The sequence below is a fragment of the Miniopterus schreibersii genome (assembly GCF_964146895.1).
Source record: "Miniopterus schreibersii genome assembly, chromosome: 9".
Lineage (NCBI taxonomy): Eukaryota > Metazoa > Chordata > Mammalia > Chiroptera > Miniopteridae > Miniopterus > Miniopterus schreibersii.
Window position 1 is genome coordinate 61152364 of NC_138118.1, and position 16847 is coordinate 61169210.

Genomic DNA, 16847 nt, shown 5'->3' on the forward strand with positions numbered 1-16847 from the left:
CACACTCACTAGGATGGGCAAAATATAAAAAACAGATATTAATAAGGGTTGACAAGGATGTGGAGAAATTTGAACTGCTAGTGAGAATGAAAGATGGTACAACCCCTTTGGAAAACAGTTTGGCATTTCCTCAAAAAGTTAGGCATAGAATTACCATAAAACCTAGCAGTGCCACTCCTATTTACATATAAGTTCCAAGAAAATTGAAACAATATGTCCACACAGAAGTTTGTACATAAATGTTCATGACAGCATTATTCATAATAGACAAAAGTAGAAACAACCCAAATGTCCACCAGCTGATGAATGTATTAACAGTAATGAGGTATATCCATACCATGGAATTATTATTCATCCATAGAAAGGAATGCCATTCTGCTTCATGCTGTAACATGGTGAACTTTAAAACATTAAGTGAAAGAATCGACACAAAAGGCCACATACTGTTTTATTCTATATATATGAAAGTAGACAGAAAATAGATTAGTGGTTGCTAATAGATTAGTGGGAGCTCTTTGGGAGGTAACAAAGAGTTTGTGTTATTAGATAGTGGTAAGTTTACACAACTTTGTGAATATACTAAAAAACACTAAATTGTATACTTTAACGGGGAATTTTATAGTATATATTTTATTTAAATAAAATAATAAAAAAATTAAGACAGCCTTGATCTTGTGTCTGATCCAAGAGATCTGCTTTTACTTGCTATTTATAAACAACACTCCCATCACCCATATCCTTGTCATGTTAAAATTATTTTCCTATTTAAATTCTTTAGCTTTATTCTTAAAGACAACGAGATCATAGTCTCTTTGAAATCTAATGGGTTTTCTTTAGCACTGCACATGCAGGCACTGAACAGTGACTCTTCATATTTTCAAGTCACAGGTGCAGTGACTTCAGAAGCTGAAGTTCTGTTGTTCATGGCTTTGAAAGGAATAGAGATCTTTAAAAATAAAATAGGGACAAAGCAGGGCTACTCCACTTTGAACCTTCTTAATCTTTGAAATGAGAGAAGAACCACATAGTGTCTTATTAGAATTTCAATGTTTCTCATGCTGTTAAGGACAGAATCTTTTTATTTGAGAGTAAGTCTGCATAACTCTAACTTTCTTCAATTTTGGTAGATATCATAGGCTATGCTTAAATCACACTTTGTACTTTATCTTCCTTGGAAAGTGAAACTTTTTAAGTATCTGGCAAAGCTATGCAAACTTATTGTGGGTGGATAGATAAAGACATCACAAGTGATCCAGAAACAGCAAGGGGAATGGGGACAGTGATTCATGCAAGGGAGTAGTATTCTTGTGATTCATAATATCCAACCAAGGACATATGCACAGGCCTAAGTTGATTGGACTATGCTAGTCATGGACTGGAAATCTTTAAACCTTGAGCACTGGCCAGTAACCTCAAACTTCAAATAGCTTCCATTTTTATTCTTTACTAAGAAACATTTCAACTTTGGTGAAGTATGGCTTTGCTCAGCCAGCTTGCTCAGCCAAGTTGATAAAACAAGGTGGAGAGAAAGCTTCCAGAACTTTTAGTGGGGAGTCCAATCTTAGCCCTGGGGAAATGTGGGCCTCATGTCATTTTAGGACCATGCAAGTCAGCTTCTGAGGGATCATGGTTCTGTTGCCCAGCATCTCTGGCATCCCTCGGATGATTTTTTAGATCATCTCTGACCCAAGAAGGCTTTAAAATAATACCTGAATTTCTTACTTTGAAACTTTGAACCTTTTACCTTCTTGGGTATTTTTGTTTTTAGTACATTTTGTGTGTTTTCCCCTAATTCTTTGTGAGGAGGCTACATGGAAGGCTGGAGAGCCAGCCTGACCCTCCTTTACTCTCTGTGGTCCAGACTTCTGGGTGAATGAGGCCCATGTAGCCCTGGTCTGCGTGGAGCTTGGGTTACAGTCATGCTCATTGGGACTGCAGAGACAGCCAGCTGGGCTTGTTCTCCAAACCAGCCGTGGTTTGTGTCTGCTTTGTGTGCATCTTAGATCTTATCTCAGTTGTTTTAGTAACTCATAGAAAAGAAGAAATTTTTGTTTTCCAAGAACGCTTGGGAAATTGTGCATAGAAATTCCTGGCTGTACTATGCATGTTCTTTCATTTTATTATGACTGCTACTGAAAAATAAATACAATAAGTCTGTGCCATCTGTTAGTAATAATTAAAAACAATAATGTGAATAGAATGTGCCTTCACTAGTCTTATAGAGCTAGAGAATGTGGGATTTTAGCTAAATTATTGTCTCATCTTTGTCTCTTTTCCCCTCACTCTTTCACACACATACTGTATACCTGTAAACTTTAAAGAAATATAATCAGATATGTTCAATAATTAATGCTAAATGTATATACAAAAATATTGTAGAAGCTGCCATAAGCTATGTATGTCTATAAATTATATATGTATACATAATCTCTACATTATATGTATATGGTTCATATACATTACCCAAAATAGTCCTGACAGTAAGTGCTAGTAATATCTCCATTTTACTGATGAGAAAACTGAGGCACAGAGAAGTTAGATAACTTGTTCAAGATCACATACACAGCTGATAAGTGGTGGGGCTAGTCTTTATGTGCTTGGCCACCAGACTGGGCCTTCATTATTGGATGTTTCCTGGGTGGTTCAGGAGGCACTTCAGGTTTTTGCAGTAACTCAGAGATCACCTTGAAGAACTTTAAGTAGGAGTTTGGCTTAGTGGAAAAAGCACTGGCCCAGGACTCAGGCCAACAGTATTTCTCACTTTCCTCATCTATAAGCTGGAGATGATGATAACACTTGCCCATATGCCTCACAGAGGTGAAAGACATCTGAAAACACTTGAAGTGCTACATAAATATTCAGAAATGATATTTCACATGGTCACAATTCATTTGGGAATTCCAAGCTAAAACTTTATCAATGTGCCCAGGGCCCTCTTCACTCTCTGTGTCAATGTGTCTTTAAACAAATTCACAGGCTGATCTGTGTCAGCTACTTTTCTGGAGAAATGGGAGATGTTATACTCCCCCTTGGAATATCTTCTCATTGCTGTTACAGAAGACATGTTACTCCACTAAGGAATCATCTCTCATTTCTTCACATACTTTTCTTTTGTCCATTTCACCTAAAACACTAGAATTTTATATTACAAATGAAAATTCCCTGTATGAATTTAAATCAATCAAAATCAGAGATGCTCAGAATGGAAGGGGTCTTATCTGAGCTGTACCAAGACCTTGTTTTGTAGATAGAAAAACTGAGGGTCAGCATGAGGGACCCATCTGACATAACCCAGCAAATAGAGCCAAAGTGGGCCAGGAACCCAAATGTCCTGACTTCCAGCCCAGGGTCAGTTCTACTTGCTCACCCTGATACTTATACTGGAAGCTGAGGGTATTTGGAGTTTGTTGTAGTGCTTTGTTTTATTACTGATAGCTCTCCTGCAAGGAATGCTTTGCCTCTCTAAGCATGTGTCATTTGTTACTTACAGACGAAGACTACACAAACTGGGAGTGTCGAAGGTTACCCAAGTGGATTTCCTGCCCAGGGAAGTAGTGTCCTACTCCAAGGAGACCCAGACTCCTCTGGCTACACATCAGTCCGAAGGTGAACTGTGCCTTTTGTTTACTTTCCATGTTATCTTTGGAGAAATTGCCGGGGAATCACATCCTTCTTGTTGATTTTATATTTTACCATAAGAGATCTTCACAAGACACAAATATGATGACACGCTGAAGGCTTAAATCTCCTTTGTTTCTGGAGAGGGAACCCATTGGTGCTCCTCCAAGGGACTTTAACGTGGATAACTTAATGAGCTCACACTTTGTCAAAACTGTGTGGGAGGCAAAGGGCATCATCAAAGGGTGATATAATAGAAACTTCTGAATTTTGTCAATAAGAAGAGTGTGCACATTAAGAATCCTCATTTGCCCACCACCTGTTGCTCAAAGTAGTGTTTGAAAACAGCCACACCCAGTTGTTCATGCTGATATGGTTGCTTTCTGGCTACAGTGGTAAGGTTGAGTAGTTGTGATACAGAATTTATGGCTCACACTGCCCAAAATCTCTACTGTACCCTGGCATTTTAGAAGAAAAACTTTGCTGACCCCCGATTGGCTTTGCCATTTCAGATGACAACACACTAGAGGTTTTTTTGTTATTTATTTATTTATTTTTACCATAATTTAGAAAGCGTTTCAATGCAAGCTCAGTAGAGGTGCTTGGGAATTGAACTCACGCTTCCTCCATACATACCAGAAAATACCAAATGGAAAATCTGCATTCAAATCTCAGTGGATCAAAAAAATACACTAATAAGAGAAGTTAAAGCTGATAAATCAAAATGCTCCCTGCAAGTAAAAAAATTACACTAAAGCAGAAGTGGGATCTGTGTGTAGTTAAAATCGTATAAGCAAAGATTGCATTGTTCAAAAGCAGCATTATTGCTGTAGCTAAGCACATTCTTTTTTTACTTCATGTTGTTTGTTGTTTCTTGTGCTGAAGAGGATGTCAGAATTCTGGTTGTGCTGTTGTTAGGTTGTAAGTACTGTACAAAAACTGTGAGAATGAAAAATGGTTCACATTCCCTGCTTGGTTTACAGCAAATATATAAATCAATGCAGTTTGGTTTATGCAAGCTACAGAGCTTTTCAATTTCGGTTTTAAACACATAACGTCAAAAACAAAGTGAAATTAGTGAAATTGATTCCTTGAAATAAAGGGTTGCCTCTGGGCCTTCTGAGAACCTTTCCTGGGTAATGCTGGCTGTCAGGAGCAATTTTTTGGTAGCAGGGCCTCCATTTTTCAAATCTGATAGTGAAATTCAATTTTAGAAGCAAACACGTAGCTCCCTCTGGTGGTGATGTTTTAAACCACCCACTTCAACAAACTGGAGTCCTGTATATGAATGTGGCAGAAAGTACAAAGTTAGAAAAGCCTATTGGAGGGTTCACCTAGTCTGTCCTTGGGCCTTCAGGCAGATCAGGAAGATTGTTAAAAAACAACCTTGCCACCCAACCCAAACATTTGTTGGAGTTAATTTGCCGCCAGAGGTATTTGCAGACTGTAGCCTGAGGAATGTTTATTTAGCCCCAAATTTGACTCATAGCATAAAGTTATACAACTGAAATAGGAGAAGGAGTGAATTCCTTTTTTTTTTTTTTTTTTAAATGTGTAAACTTCAGATATTGGAAAAGGTACAGAAATATTTACAAAGGAAGATAAATTACGGATGAACAGGCATCAACTCTAAACTTTTAAACTGGACACATCAAAAGGAAAAGCCAGTGTAATGCATTTTACGACTGGGGAGAGCTGGGGAGCCCTCATTACGCTGCGGTCCAAGCTGCAGGAGAGGAGGAATTTCTTTCTCGGCTATTGGCAGAAGGCCCTTCTGTTTTGTTAACAAGGCTCATAGAGCGTTTTGTGGTGATGGCTGTATCAGTAGTTCAGATTCCATAATACAGACTTGAGCTCAAAACTAGCTGCTGTAGTAGCTAATGCCTGATGGGTTAAGTCAGGAAGAACTTCAGATCTGGGTTCAGCAAACTGTCCTCTCACCACAGGTGATTCCTTGACCTTTGGCTGCCTGGAGTTGCCCAGCCACCTGGCTGATGAAGGTCCCCAGTGCTTGCCTTTCACCTGCTCTGTGAAGAGAGGTGGCAGAGGGAGAACCAGGGGCAGCAGTGGGCAGTGGGCAGCAAGGAGCTACCACGTGGCAGGTTTGGGTTGGCTTCCAATTTGGGGGCTGGAGCCATGGCACTGTTTTCATGACAACTGCGGCCATTTAGAAGCAGGAAATAAGAAACTAATGAATTTATGACAAAATGAGGTTCTTGAATGGATAATCTCTAAAGCTGTGGTGTATATAAGATCCAGTTTAGCTTGTGATAGCCCATAATGTATGAAGGAATGAAGATTATTTTTAAGTCATTATGTGATTATGGAAAATTTAATATATTCTAACTAATGACTCAGAGCATTGATCAATTCTACATCTAATGGAGTTCTTGTGCATTCGGTGTTTTTACATGTTCTCATTTTATTCTTTAAAATGAAAGGTGAGGTCCTTGGGATTTGCCCAAGCTTAATTCTTTTCTACACTGTGTACTAAAAATGGATAGTCTCTTAATTTGTGATCATGATGACCTGTTACGAGAAGCACTCCAGAGAACGATTTAAACCAGGAAGATTCAGGAATGCTGTCTGCATGAACTTTTTTTCAAAACAAGTTGAGACCTTCCCGCTCTGCTTACAGGTCATTAGTTGTAGAGAAAGAAGGCTGAGAATAGGAAACACTGATTTGGGGGGAACAGAATCTCTCCATCCCACAAGTATTTTAAACACATGCTTTTCATTCCCAAGTAGTAAGAAAGGGGAAAAAAATATGGTTCCCTGCCAAAGTACCTCTGCCTGGCCTGTTACCAATGTCTCCCTCTACCGACCATGAGGTCCTGATGGAGTCAGGAAGCCAGTCTTCTGCATTTTTATTATAGCGGGCAAGTGACTGTCTCATGATAGGCGTGCAACAAATGCTGTTGAATGACAAAGGTGATGCCAAACGTCTTAGAAACTCCAAGTTCAATAGCAACCCCTGGGAGAATGAGAGTTTAGTAACTCACTGGAAAGACGCAGACCGATCAGGAGGGAGGCGGAGGAGACTAATTCTCCCTGTTGATGGCTTTGAAGAGTTCTCTGATCTTCCTCTTCTCTTCGTGATACATTGGAACTTAGTGACCTCATGTTGGTCACCCCTCTCCCTTCCTTTCCCTCCCAGGGCCTATTTTTTGCATCTAAGAAAGACCAGTTTTCTTGTATTTCCCAAGGTTCTGTGCAGCCTCACACCTCAGTACACTTGCTCAGTACACTTACACTGTCCCCCTGCCTGGAATGCCATCTCTCCTGCGTGGTCTCTCAGGACCACAATCAAGGGTCAGCTCCTTGGCAATTCCTCTTCTGGTTGACGTCCGTCCCCCTTCATATGGGCGCAGTTCATTACCCCTTTATCGAGGAGTAATTCATTATTATTTAAATGACTATCTTTTAGACCGTGATCTCCTTGAAGGCAGAGTATGTGTGGTTTTTTACCTCCAGGCCCAATGCAGTGCCTGGCACAATGAAAGGGCTCAGTAGATGTCAATGGAAGAAATGAAAAAAGAGATGATCCTAGAGGAATAAACAAGAGGGAAGTGAAAATGCTTCTGCATTCCAGGGAGGGTAGAGTATGATCCATGCATTAAGGCTACCTTGGTGTTACAGGGTTTTTAAGGAAAAGCTATGAAAGTGAGACTGTGTGGGGAGGAGAGTTCAGTGTTTCTCTGCAACTAGCCCGCTATTTCAGTCCCCAGGCTAGTACAGACACTGACTACCCATGAACATGGCACAATTAAGAGAACTAAAGGAGAAAATCACTGAGGCAGCCTGGGTTGGCCTGGGATAGAGCAAAGTAGTCATCAGGTTTTTACTGTGCAGAGGTACTATTTAAAGTACTTTGAGTTTGGAACAGGTGTACAAGAAGGTGGCTAAGGAAAGCTCTTGTTTAACCTGTGCACTTTCAAAACAATTATTTTCTTGCCCGGCTGGTGTGGCTTAGTTGGTTGAGTGTCGTTCCATGCACCAGGAGGTCACCAGTTCGATTCCCTGTTAGGGCACATGCCCAGGTTGCGGGTTTGATCCCCAGTAAGGGACGTGCAGGAGGCAGCCCATCAGTGTTTCTCTCATCCATGCTTCTATCTCTCCCTCTCCCTTCTTCTTTCTCTAAAAATCAATAAAAACGTATATTAAAAAACCCCACCAAACAATATTTTCTTGGTTGATTGTGGAGAATTTCTGCCTTGGCTTCCTTTCTTCTCCAGCACATAGTATAGGAACTGCAAATATAGAGATAGTTGCCCTTAACAGTCTAGCCCAGCACTGTCCAAGAGAAACATAACGAGCCATTGTTAATTTTAATAATATGTCCTATTTAATGCAATATGTTAAAGACATTATAATTTCAATATGTAATCAACATTAAAATTATCAATGAGATATTGCATATTCTTTTTATATTAAATCTTTAAAACTCATTTTATATTTCACACTTAAGCATATCCCAATTCAAACACTAAATTTTTATTGGGAATACTTGAAGTTTAATAAGATTTTATAAAACACCCAGGTTGTGGGTTCAGTCCTTGGTTGGGGTACATACCGGAGGCAACTGATTAGTGTTTCTCTCTCTCATCGATGTTTCTGTCTCTCTTTCTGTCTCCCTTCTTCTCTCTCTCTAAATCAACTTTAAAAAAATTAAACTTAAATAAAAGAAAAAATTAAGTTCCTTAGTTGCATTAGCCACATCTCAAGCATTCAATAGCCACACTGGCTAATGGCTCCTCTATTGGACAGGTGAGGTCTACCACAATCCATCATTGCACAGGTCCAGAAGCTGAGACCCACAAGGCCAGCCTGATAGTCACTTCACCTTGGCTGGGCAGAGGGGTTTGGGAGAGAAGACCTCCTTGACTTGTAGAGATCTCCTCCAGGTGAATGATGACACCATGGAGTCTCCTCGTTTTTGTGAGGTCAGTCATATCCAAGGTCATCTATAAGACTTGTTAGATGGTTGTGCAGAAGCAAAGTTATACCCTCAGCAGGGCAAATCCAAAACAAGGCTCATCCTGTCATCATAGAGGCAGTGTGGAAACTCCCTGGATTTCCCCTTCATAGTTAATAGTTCACATATTCATTGGGGTATTCAATCCTTTTACCCTGTCTTTATGCCGCCCAGAGGACTGTCAAAGACCATGTATGACCTCCTTGTTAGATATCTACGCCTCTGCTGCTCCTCTTACTCTCTCCTTCTACATGAAGTGAGGAGAGATCAACATTAAGATTTGAGTTCCCACTGCTGACAGTTGAATTCTAAAGCTTCCTACCCCTTGGTGGCTTCAGGAACATAATTTCATACAAAATTGCCAAATGAAGTAACTTTCCAGAGAATCTAAGTGGAAATATTTATTTGGAACCTTAAATTTGAAATCAGAGAGTTCTAGAGATATAGTTTCCTAATGGAAGCTAATCCTGAAACCCCTGGGGAAGACTTTGAAGAAAACAGACTGTGGTGTTATAACCTTGACTCAAGCTATTCAACTGGCTCCAAATCTCCTGGACCTTCCACTCTTTCTCTGAACTTATCATTTAAAGCAGCCATATGTTTGGAGACAAGCCACAGTGGCATCTGGGTTGCAAATTTAAAATCCCTAGTGAAGATGACACACGCTAGTCTTATTTTTCCTTCTGTTCCTTAGATAAGAACTGACACTATTCCAGGGAGAGATTGACATCTGCCATTTTTTTGCTTTGTTGAAATATGCCTGCTATTTCCCCTTTGACACTGGTTGAAAGTGTTAATCCTTTCAGAACAAACTCTAGAGCCTCCAGGCCCATGTTAACAAGGTCAGAGATGGAGGGATACTCTATGGGGAGATTAGTTTTTGTTACACAATGTTAATCTCGTATCTTGGCAAGTCTCTTGAAACACCAAAAAAAAAAAAAAAAAAAAAAAAGTAGCTATCTAAAGAACATAGACATTTCAGGCATTATTTTTAAAGATGATACTTAGATTGAGTAGTCCAAATATTCTGGTTTAAAATTTTTTTTTAAAAGATCGTTTTCCCCTATCTCTGAATCACCTTCTCAGCTATTAGTCAGGAGAGCTTTATGGTTTAGTTCTTGATTTAGGTTAGAAAATAAAATGATATTGACCTTGATGCTAGCCAGTCTTGATATTCCAGAGGAGAAGCCTTTAATACTTGGATTCAGTGGCAAACCACCACCTATCTCTTAAAACAATAATAACATAATGAAGTAGCTACGTGATTGCTTGAAAATCTAAGGACCTGTTCTGCGATTTGCTGTTAGAACTATTTGTCTGATTTTCCACAGACACTGAGCATCATTGGATCAGCTGGACTATAATTTCTAAGTAGTATAGCCATTTAAAAGTAGGAGCCCTTTGGGTCACCTGGTAAATGGATTCAGTAAGTATGTACATGTTGAATATGTTACCTGCAAAAGCCAGAATGGCCCACTGAGCAATATGACTCTTAGCATAATAGAAACTAAGTACGTGCCATATACTTTGGAGTTGATCAGACCACTAGACCCACAGAAACTTTCCTGAAGTAGCAGGTCTCTATATTTTTAAAAATTTTTCTCCCATCCTCTAGCCTACCTACGTCTTAACAAAATATTGGAGGTACCAATCCAGTTTACTCTCCAGGTCCTGCTGGCATGATGCCCTGTGCTGAAGGTCAGATGATGAAGGTCTATAGATAGAGCCAAAGAGCTGGCTCAGCCCTGATGTAAGATGTCGAGGATGCAAAGAGAAATGCGGTGGGTCTTCTTTGGCTGTCAAGCAAGGCTTCGTGTAGAATGTGGTTTGGGGGTACTCCCAGGCCTCCGTACGCTCCCCTACACTCAATTTTCTATTATTTCCTGGTCGGCACTGTCACTTTCACAGAAATGAACTGGTGAGGCTGCAATTCAACGGAATAGTCAAGGACCCACAAAATTTAAAATTTGGGTTTGATCTTGGCAGACTTTTATATAGACATTTATCACAACCAGAGAAATTCCCTGAGCCTATGCTTTGGGCTAAAATACAAAGATTTGAGCTTGTCATCTCTTCCTTAAGCTGTCCAGTCCCATTAGAAGCCGCTACCTCACCCTGGCAACTTTAAATTCTTCATGCCATTCACACCATTCAATGGCAGTGACAGTTTGATCCCTTAAATCCTTCTCTTCAATGGACACTTCATTAAAGATCACCACAGAAGAAAAACTCATCTAGCTATTTGTTATGGCTGACAGGTTCCCATTCCTGAACTCCAACTGAATTTTCATTTTCTTTAGCCCCTCTTAGGGCAAATAACCAACACCAATTCCCCAAGGGACTGTCTTCTGATACCACTTTCTGCACCAATCTGGGTTTGCGGTTGCCAACAGTAGAAACTAACTCTGGTTAACTTAGACAAGGGATTTGTTGGAAAGATATGAGGTACTTGATAGAATTGATGAAAAGTTAGAGAATTAGGTCAGAAGTAGAAAGAAGGCAGCCCTAACCCTCAGTGTGACTGTATTTGGAAATAGGGCGTATAGGAGGTAATTAAGGTTAAATGAGGTCATCAGGGTAGAAAACTATCTGATAGGATCAGTGGCCTTATAAGAAGAAGAAGAGAGATCTGCCTTTCCCTTTCCCAAGTGCATGCACTGGGGAAAGACCATGTGAGGACACAGCGTGGGGGAGTCAGCAAGCCAGAAAGAGAGCTCCCATGAGAAACTGAATCGGCTGGTAACTTGATCTTGGACTTCCCAGCCTCCAGAACTGTGAGAAAATAAATTTCTGTTGTTTAAGCTGCTCAGTCTATAATATTTTGCTATGGCAGCCAAGCCGACTGGGACGGCAGCTAACACAGCAAGGTCATGCCACTGAACCCATTCAGCCTGGTAAGAAGACCTAAGCCTCCTGGACTTCCTGTCACTGGACCTCCTGTCGCGGGACAGTCTTCATTATGCTCAGGATTTAAACTGTGTAGTCACTGCTGCCTTGTAAACCTCTACCTCTCCCAGCACCTTGACAGTGCTCCCTCGAGATTTAAAGAGCCATGTGGAAATCCACTAGCTGGGCCTCGGTTACATGCCTTGCATTAGCTGTGTGGGGCCAGGCAGAGGAATAACTACCCGGGCCCAGCTTCTATAATCTTAGGGGAGGCTGTGACTCTACGTTGACCTGGTTTGGTATACTCCCTCCAACAAAAGGTGTTCAGATGCTGGGCAGCCAAAAAAATTTAAAAAATGCCCACTTTGGTGTGAGAAGAAAAAAGGGTAGGTAAAGAGGAAAATTATAGGAATTATATTTATGATGTGCTCGGCACATTCATGTATATTACTGCACTTGTAGTGTTGCTACAGAATTTACTCACCTTATAAATCAGAAGTGCAGAGAAAACACAGCTCTTTTATTTTGGCCTTAGTTGTCTACAGTACTACCGGCTGTCAGGGGAAAAATGGGAAAAATGTACAAAATAAACAACCTTAGTACAATCTCTTATTTTAAACAGACTCAGTTGATATGTTCAGTTAAAATTGGGCGGAAATGCTCAAATTCTCATGGAACTTTACTCTTTCACCTACTTCTCTAAGGTCATGGCCAAGTATAGAGGGGAGAAAGGGGAGGTTTGCATGACCTCATGGCCTTAGTGGAGTCTGGAGTCAGGAGGAATTAGAGGGGCTCTGGCCTCATGCCAGTCCCTCCCAGGATGCTGGCTGACTTCTGGCTCTCTGACCTGATGTTCTCTGTCCACCTGGGCACCAGCACCCTGGCAGCCAGTTCTACAGCATGCAGCTGGTGAGCCTGTGGCTGTCCTTTTTGGCTTGGCAGTGTTCCTAGGGAGCACGGGCCATTTCCCTCTTGATGACTAAGTCTCCTGTCAGCTTTCATTATCTCCAGATTTTGATTCAATACCTTGTTCTCTATTTAGTCCCTGGCTTGGAAGTCCATGCCCAGTCCATGCCACATAATCCCTTGTTCCACCACAGTAGAACCCCTGGCAGACTGGCTCCCAATTCAGTGTCCATGCCTCAGATGATCTGAGGGAGGCTCAGAAGCACTCACGACTGAGCTCTGTCTTATCACGTCCACCGACTCCAGTGAGGCTGGGTTACCTTGCAGTGAATGAGACCTGTTGCATAATGCTCTCCTCCGAGATTCCCGAACAAGGAATATGGGTCAGCTTCCCTGTGTTCATTTCTCTTCTCGGTTTTCTAATGCTCCACCTTTCCTGGTGCTTTTCCCCAGAAAGTGGAAATGCACATATACCTGAAATTCCTCTCTTCTTCTCCCTAAATGCTCCTTTTTTTTTTTTTTTTTTTGCCATTTATCTAGAAATAAATTGAGCCCCTTTTAGGGCAGGTAACCAATAGCAGTTCCCCAAGTGCCTGTGTTCTGACCAATTTCTGTAGCATAGATTTGGGGAAGGAGTAGACAGGAGTGATCTTTACAGTTTTTGACATTCTAAATGGTAAGGAAAAGGAATTTGGAATATCCTTTCTACCTCAGTTAAACCTAGCTCTCATCCTACTGTGGGATTCCAAAACCCAGTTTTTGAGAAGGGAGCTGAATCTTTAGCTGTCTTACTTTCATTCTTCTGTATCAGATTCTAGCAAATTCTGTAGCAAATGAATGCCTTAGATGGACATTAGAGTGAAGATCACTATGTTCAGAAAGACAAATAGAAAAGCTCATTCCTAATTTTTAAATAAAACTCCCACTGCACACCAAATAGAAAAGTATATTAATAATTTTTAAATATAACTCCCACTGCACACCAAAACGAAGAGGATGTTGTTTCTGTTCATTGCTCCTGATCAGTGATAAAAGTCGAGAAATACCAGGATTAAAGAACACTAAGGGGTATATCAAACCTTATATTCCCTTGAGAGTAACAATTGCTATGTTGACGAACTCAAGATGTATCTAAAGCTTCCGCTTCTAACAGAGCAACATGAGGAATTCTGTGGATCATCTTTCTGGTAAAACCAGTGAAAAATATTTTTTAAAGAGATATTTAAAGTCCCTGGAAATGGTGTTAAGGGCATACACCAAATGAAAAAAAAAATTGATTCAAGAAAACTTGCTGAACCTTGGTAAGAACAGAATCAGTGGTGTTTGAACCACACCCTGCTCCCTTCCCCCTGCTTCCCAGTTCAGCCAGAAGCAAACCCCCCTTCAAATGGGTGCATCAAGGGGCACCCAGGTGTCCCTCCCCCCAACTCCCAGGTAGAGAGCTATGGTATCTTCCTGGGAGGGGCAGGATATTAGCATTTCCATTTCTGCCCCCAAGCTACCTGTTACAGAGCCTAAATCCCCAGCAAGTTCAGTTGAGATGTGGGAATTCTCTTGTCCAACCCAGTTCTGACTTGAGGGATGAGAACTTCACCTTGGGTTCATCTAAAAATACTGGAGCCCCAATCACCCTCACCTCAAATTCATGTGGAAAGCAGAGGTTCAATTCAGCGACAGGCAAGCCAAATATATTAAAGGCTACTCAGCTCCTAAAGCAAGGTTGTCACTCAGAAGTATGCCACTGTCCCCGCCCCGAGCTCCAGAGTATTGTCTCGAGATTTTGCCCATGGGAAGAAGCAGTCCATAAAAAAGCCCAGAATCTCTTCCCAAAGAAGCTGATTTCATTTGCAACAGAATGTGGGCATACTTAATCCTAAGGACATTCTCAAAAGAGTAGAGGTGGTGGCGTAAAGCAGTTAAGTGAAAATAATTATTAAGGCCCAGCCCCCAGCCGGCATGGCTCAGTGGCTGAGCATAGACCTGAGACCCAAGAGATCACGGTTCAATTCCCCGGTCAGGGTACATGCTTGGGTTGCAAGCTTGGTCCCCAGTTGGGGATGAGCAGAAGGCAGCTGATCAATGACGACATTCTCATCATTGATGTTTCTCTCTCTCTCCTTCTCTCTGAAATCAATAAAGATATATTTAAAAAAAAAAAATCATTTAGTAATTAAGATGTAATATTAAAAATATTCACTTAATATAAAAGTGCAGTAAAATAATAATAGAAGAACAAAAAAGACATGACATACAGAAAATAAAGAAATGACAGATAAAAATCCTATGATAGCATATTAGTGAACGGGCACCTTGGTGAAATCAAACCTGCCAGATAGGGACCTATAAAGGTCTTGGTTACAAAACAAAACCTATAGGGGTCCTGGCTACAGAACAAATACCAGGCAGGTGTGTGTGACAGGGGAATACAGTCGCAGTGCAGGATACTTCACTTTATTGTGCCTCACAGATGTTGCATTTTTTTAATTTTTTTTTTACAAATTGAACACAAGACCCTTCACCAGCAAAAGAGGTTGCAACCTGCTTTATTGTGTTAATCTAGCATTGAACCTGCCCTGCAGTATCTCCAAGGTATGCCTGTTCAGCCAAGAAAATTATCAAAAGAGGTAATGCAATGGCTTACAATGAGTTTGCTGTAGAAAAAGATATTGGGAAAGTGGTGGAAAAAAGTTGGAGAAAATCCTAAGGTAGCAGAAAATACTGCATGTGAAGGTAGCCTAGTGTCAAGAAACTGATCGTAAATGATAAGTTTTTAAAAAATGATAGTATGACGTTACCCATAATAGAGATATGTTATATCTTGAAGATCAGCTAAAATCTACTGGTAGTGACTATCTAGATTGTTGTATTGAGGAGTCTGAGGCTCCATTCTGTGTCCCACAGACATGAGATGGGAAGCAAGCATGCCTTTTCTTAGCAAACACTGGTTGAAACCATTTCTGAGGCAGGGCTGGAGCAATGACAATCTCACAGTTACCATTCACATGTTATATATAGACTGTGGAATAACTCTCGAGTACTTTATTTAAAGAAATTCTCCAATGTCCATTATTTTTCTTTGCTGATTTTCTATAGTCTACCATAACTAGCATTAAAACTCTTAAATGACAATGAAACATATTTGAGGGACAGTAAGGGAGCAAAGAACAACTTCAGGGAAAAAGAACTTCAAAAGTAGAGTCAGTGATGGCAATCAAAAAGTAGACAAAGAAGGATGCTCAGCTCTTGTGGCACAAAGTGAGCCAGAAAGCTGTAGGCAGGTAACTGGTCAAGGACATGGAAGTGGGGGCCCGAGAGCTCCATCGGTCTCCATGCATTCTAGACAGGCAAGGGTTTAAATCTGGGACATCCAGTTGAAAGCACTGGAAATTCAACCATATGGCCTGGGCCTTATTGGAGGGGGAAGGGTACAGTATGAATGCTATGCCTACCATTCCCTGCTTCTGGTTTCCAGGGAGAAAGAGCTTCCTTCCAAACTCTTGACTCTTGTGCCTTCTAATAGAGGTGGAATTGCAGGAAGCTTGGTGGACAATAATTATTGGCTGTTTCTTGATTGGATGTAACTAATTTGTCAGTGGTCTTAAGCACGGGAAATTTGGTCTCTTATTATTGTCACCCCCAGACCAGTTAGAAGTAATGATATAAGGAGGAATGTTTGCTCTGCCACAGATGAAAAGTTCCAGGGTCTAGAACTGGGGCGAAAGGTGCAGCAAGCTCAGTTTTGCTTTCATAGTAAGTTACAATTGCCAACCTATCCCTTTTCCGTAGTAATGATGAGAGTTTGGCCTTTATTTGTTTTATTCCTGACCTTATTTCTCAATTAATTCAGAACATGGACAGGAAAGAATGGTGTTATTAATGTGACACTTCAAAACCGCAGCATCTCGGTACGTAGTCTAGAAATCAAATGCAAGCCTCCTGTATGGTAAGAGAATTCCATCAATTGAATGCACTTTCCACCCACATCTGATGTTTCATTCAGTATGAAGCTCAGTTTGTATAATAATCCTGATCTCTTGCCACCATTACACTCACTCCATCCTACCCCCAGCCTCCATCCCCAGAGGAGGTAAAATAACTTGTCTCAGGCCAACTCCACTTTTTTCTTGGGGGAGCGAGCGTACCTGTTGTGGATACGAGTTGCCTTCTGCTCCTCTCTGCCATTGGTAACACTCAGGTCACACTCAGTTGGGGAGGCCTGTCAAGACTGACCTTACCTGTGAGTGGGTGGGTAAATCTACCTAATTTGGGAAATCAATTAGCAGGTCCATTTGGCTATCTCAGGAGGCTATGTTCTCACTCGGTCTGTTCCATGATGAGAGCATTATTTTGGTGTTGCTCCAGTTTTATCTTTGTCTTATTTCTCATTGGATGTTATCGATATGGTCCTCTAAGAATCTCAACAAGTATTGGAAAAATCATGGCAAGATATCAGTTCTGGAAA

The 16847-nt window shown here is 40.9% G+C and overlaps 1 protein-coding gene across 6 annotated transcripts in view; it reads left to right on the plus strand.

Annotated features, from left to right (window-relative positions):
- Positions 1-16847, plus strand: part of DYNC1I1 (dynein cytoplasmic 1 intermediate chain 1) — a 297632-nt gene that overhangs the window by 61585 nt on the left and 219200 nt on the right. For all 6 annotated transcript variants that reach the window (XM_081146692.1, XM_081146694.1, XM_081146691.1 and 3 more), the window contains one exon: positions 3491-3606. In XM_081146692.1, the coding sequence (XP_081002818.1) occupies positions 3491-3606 (116 nt within the window). The remainder of the gene's footprint in view (positions 1-3490; positions 3607-16847) is intronic.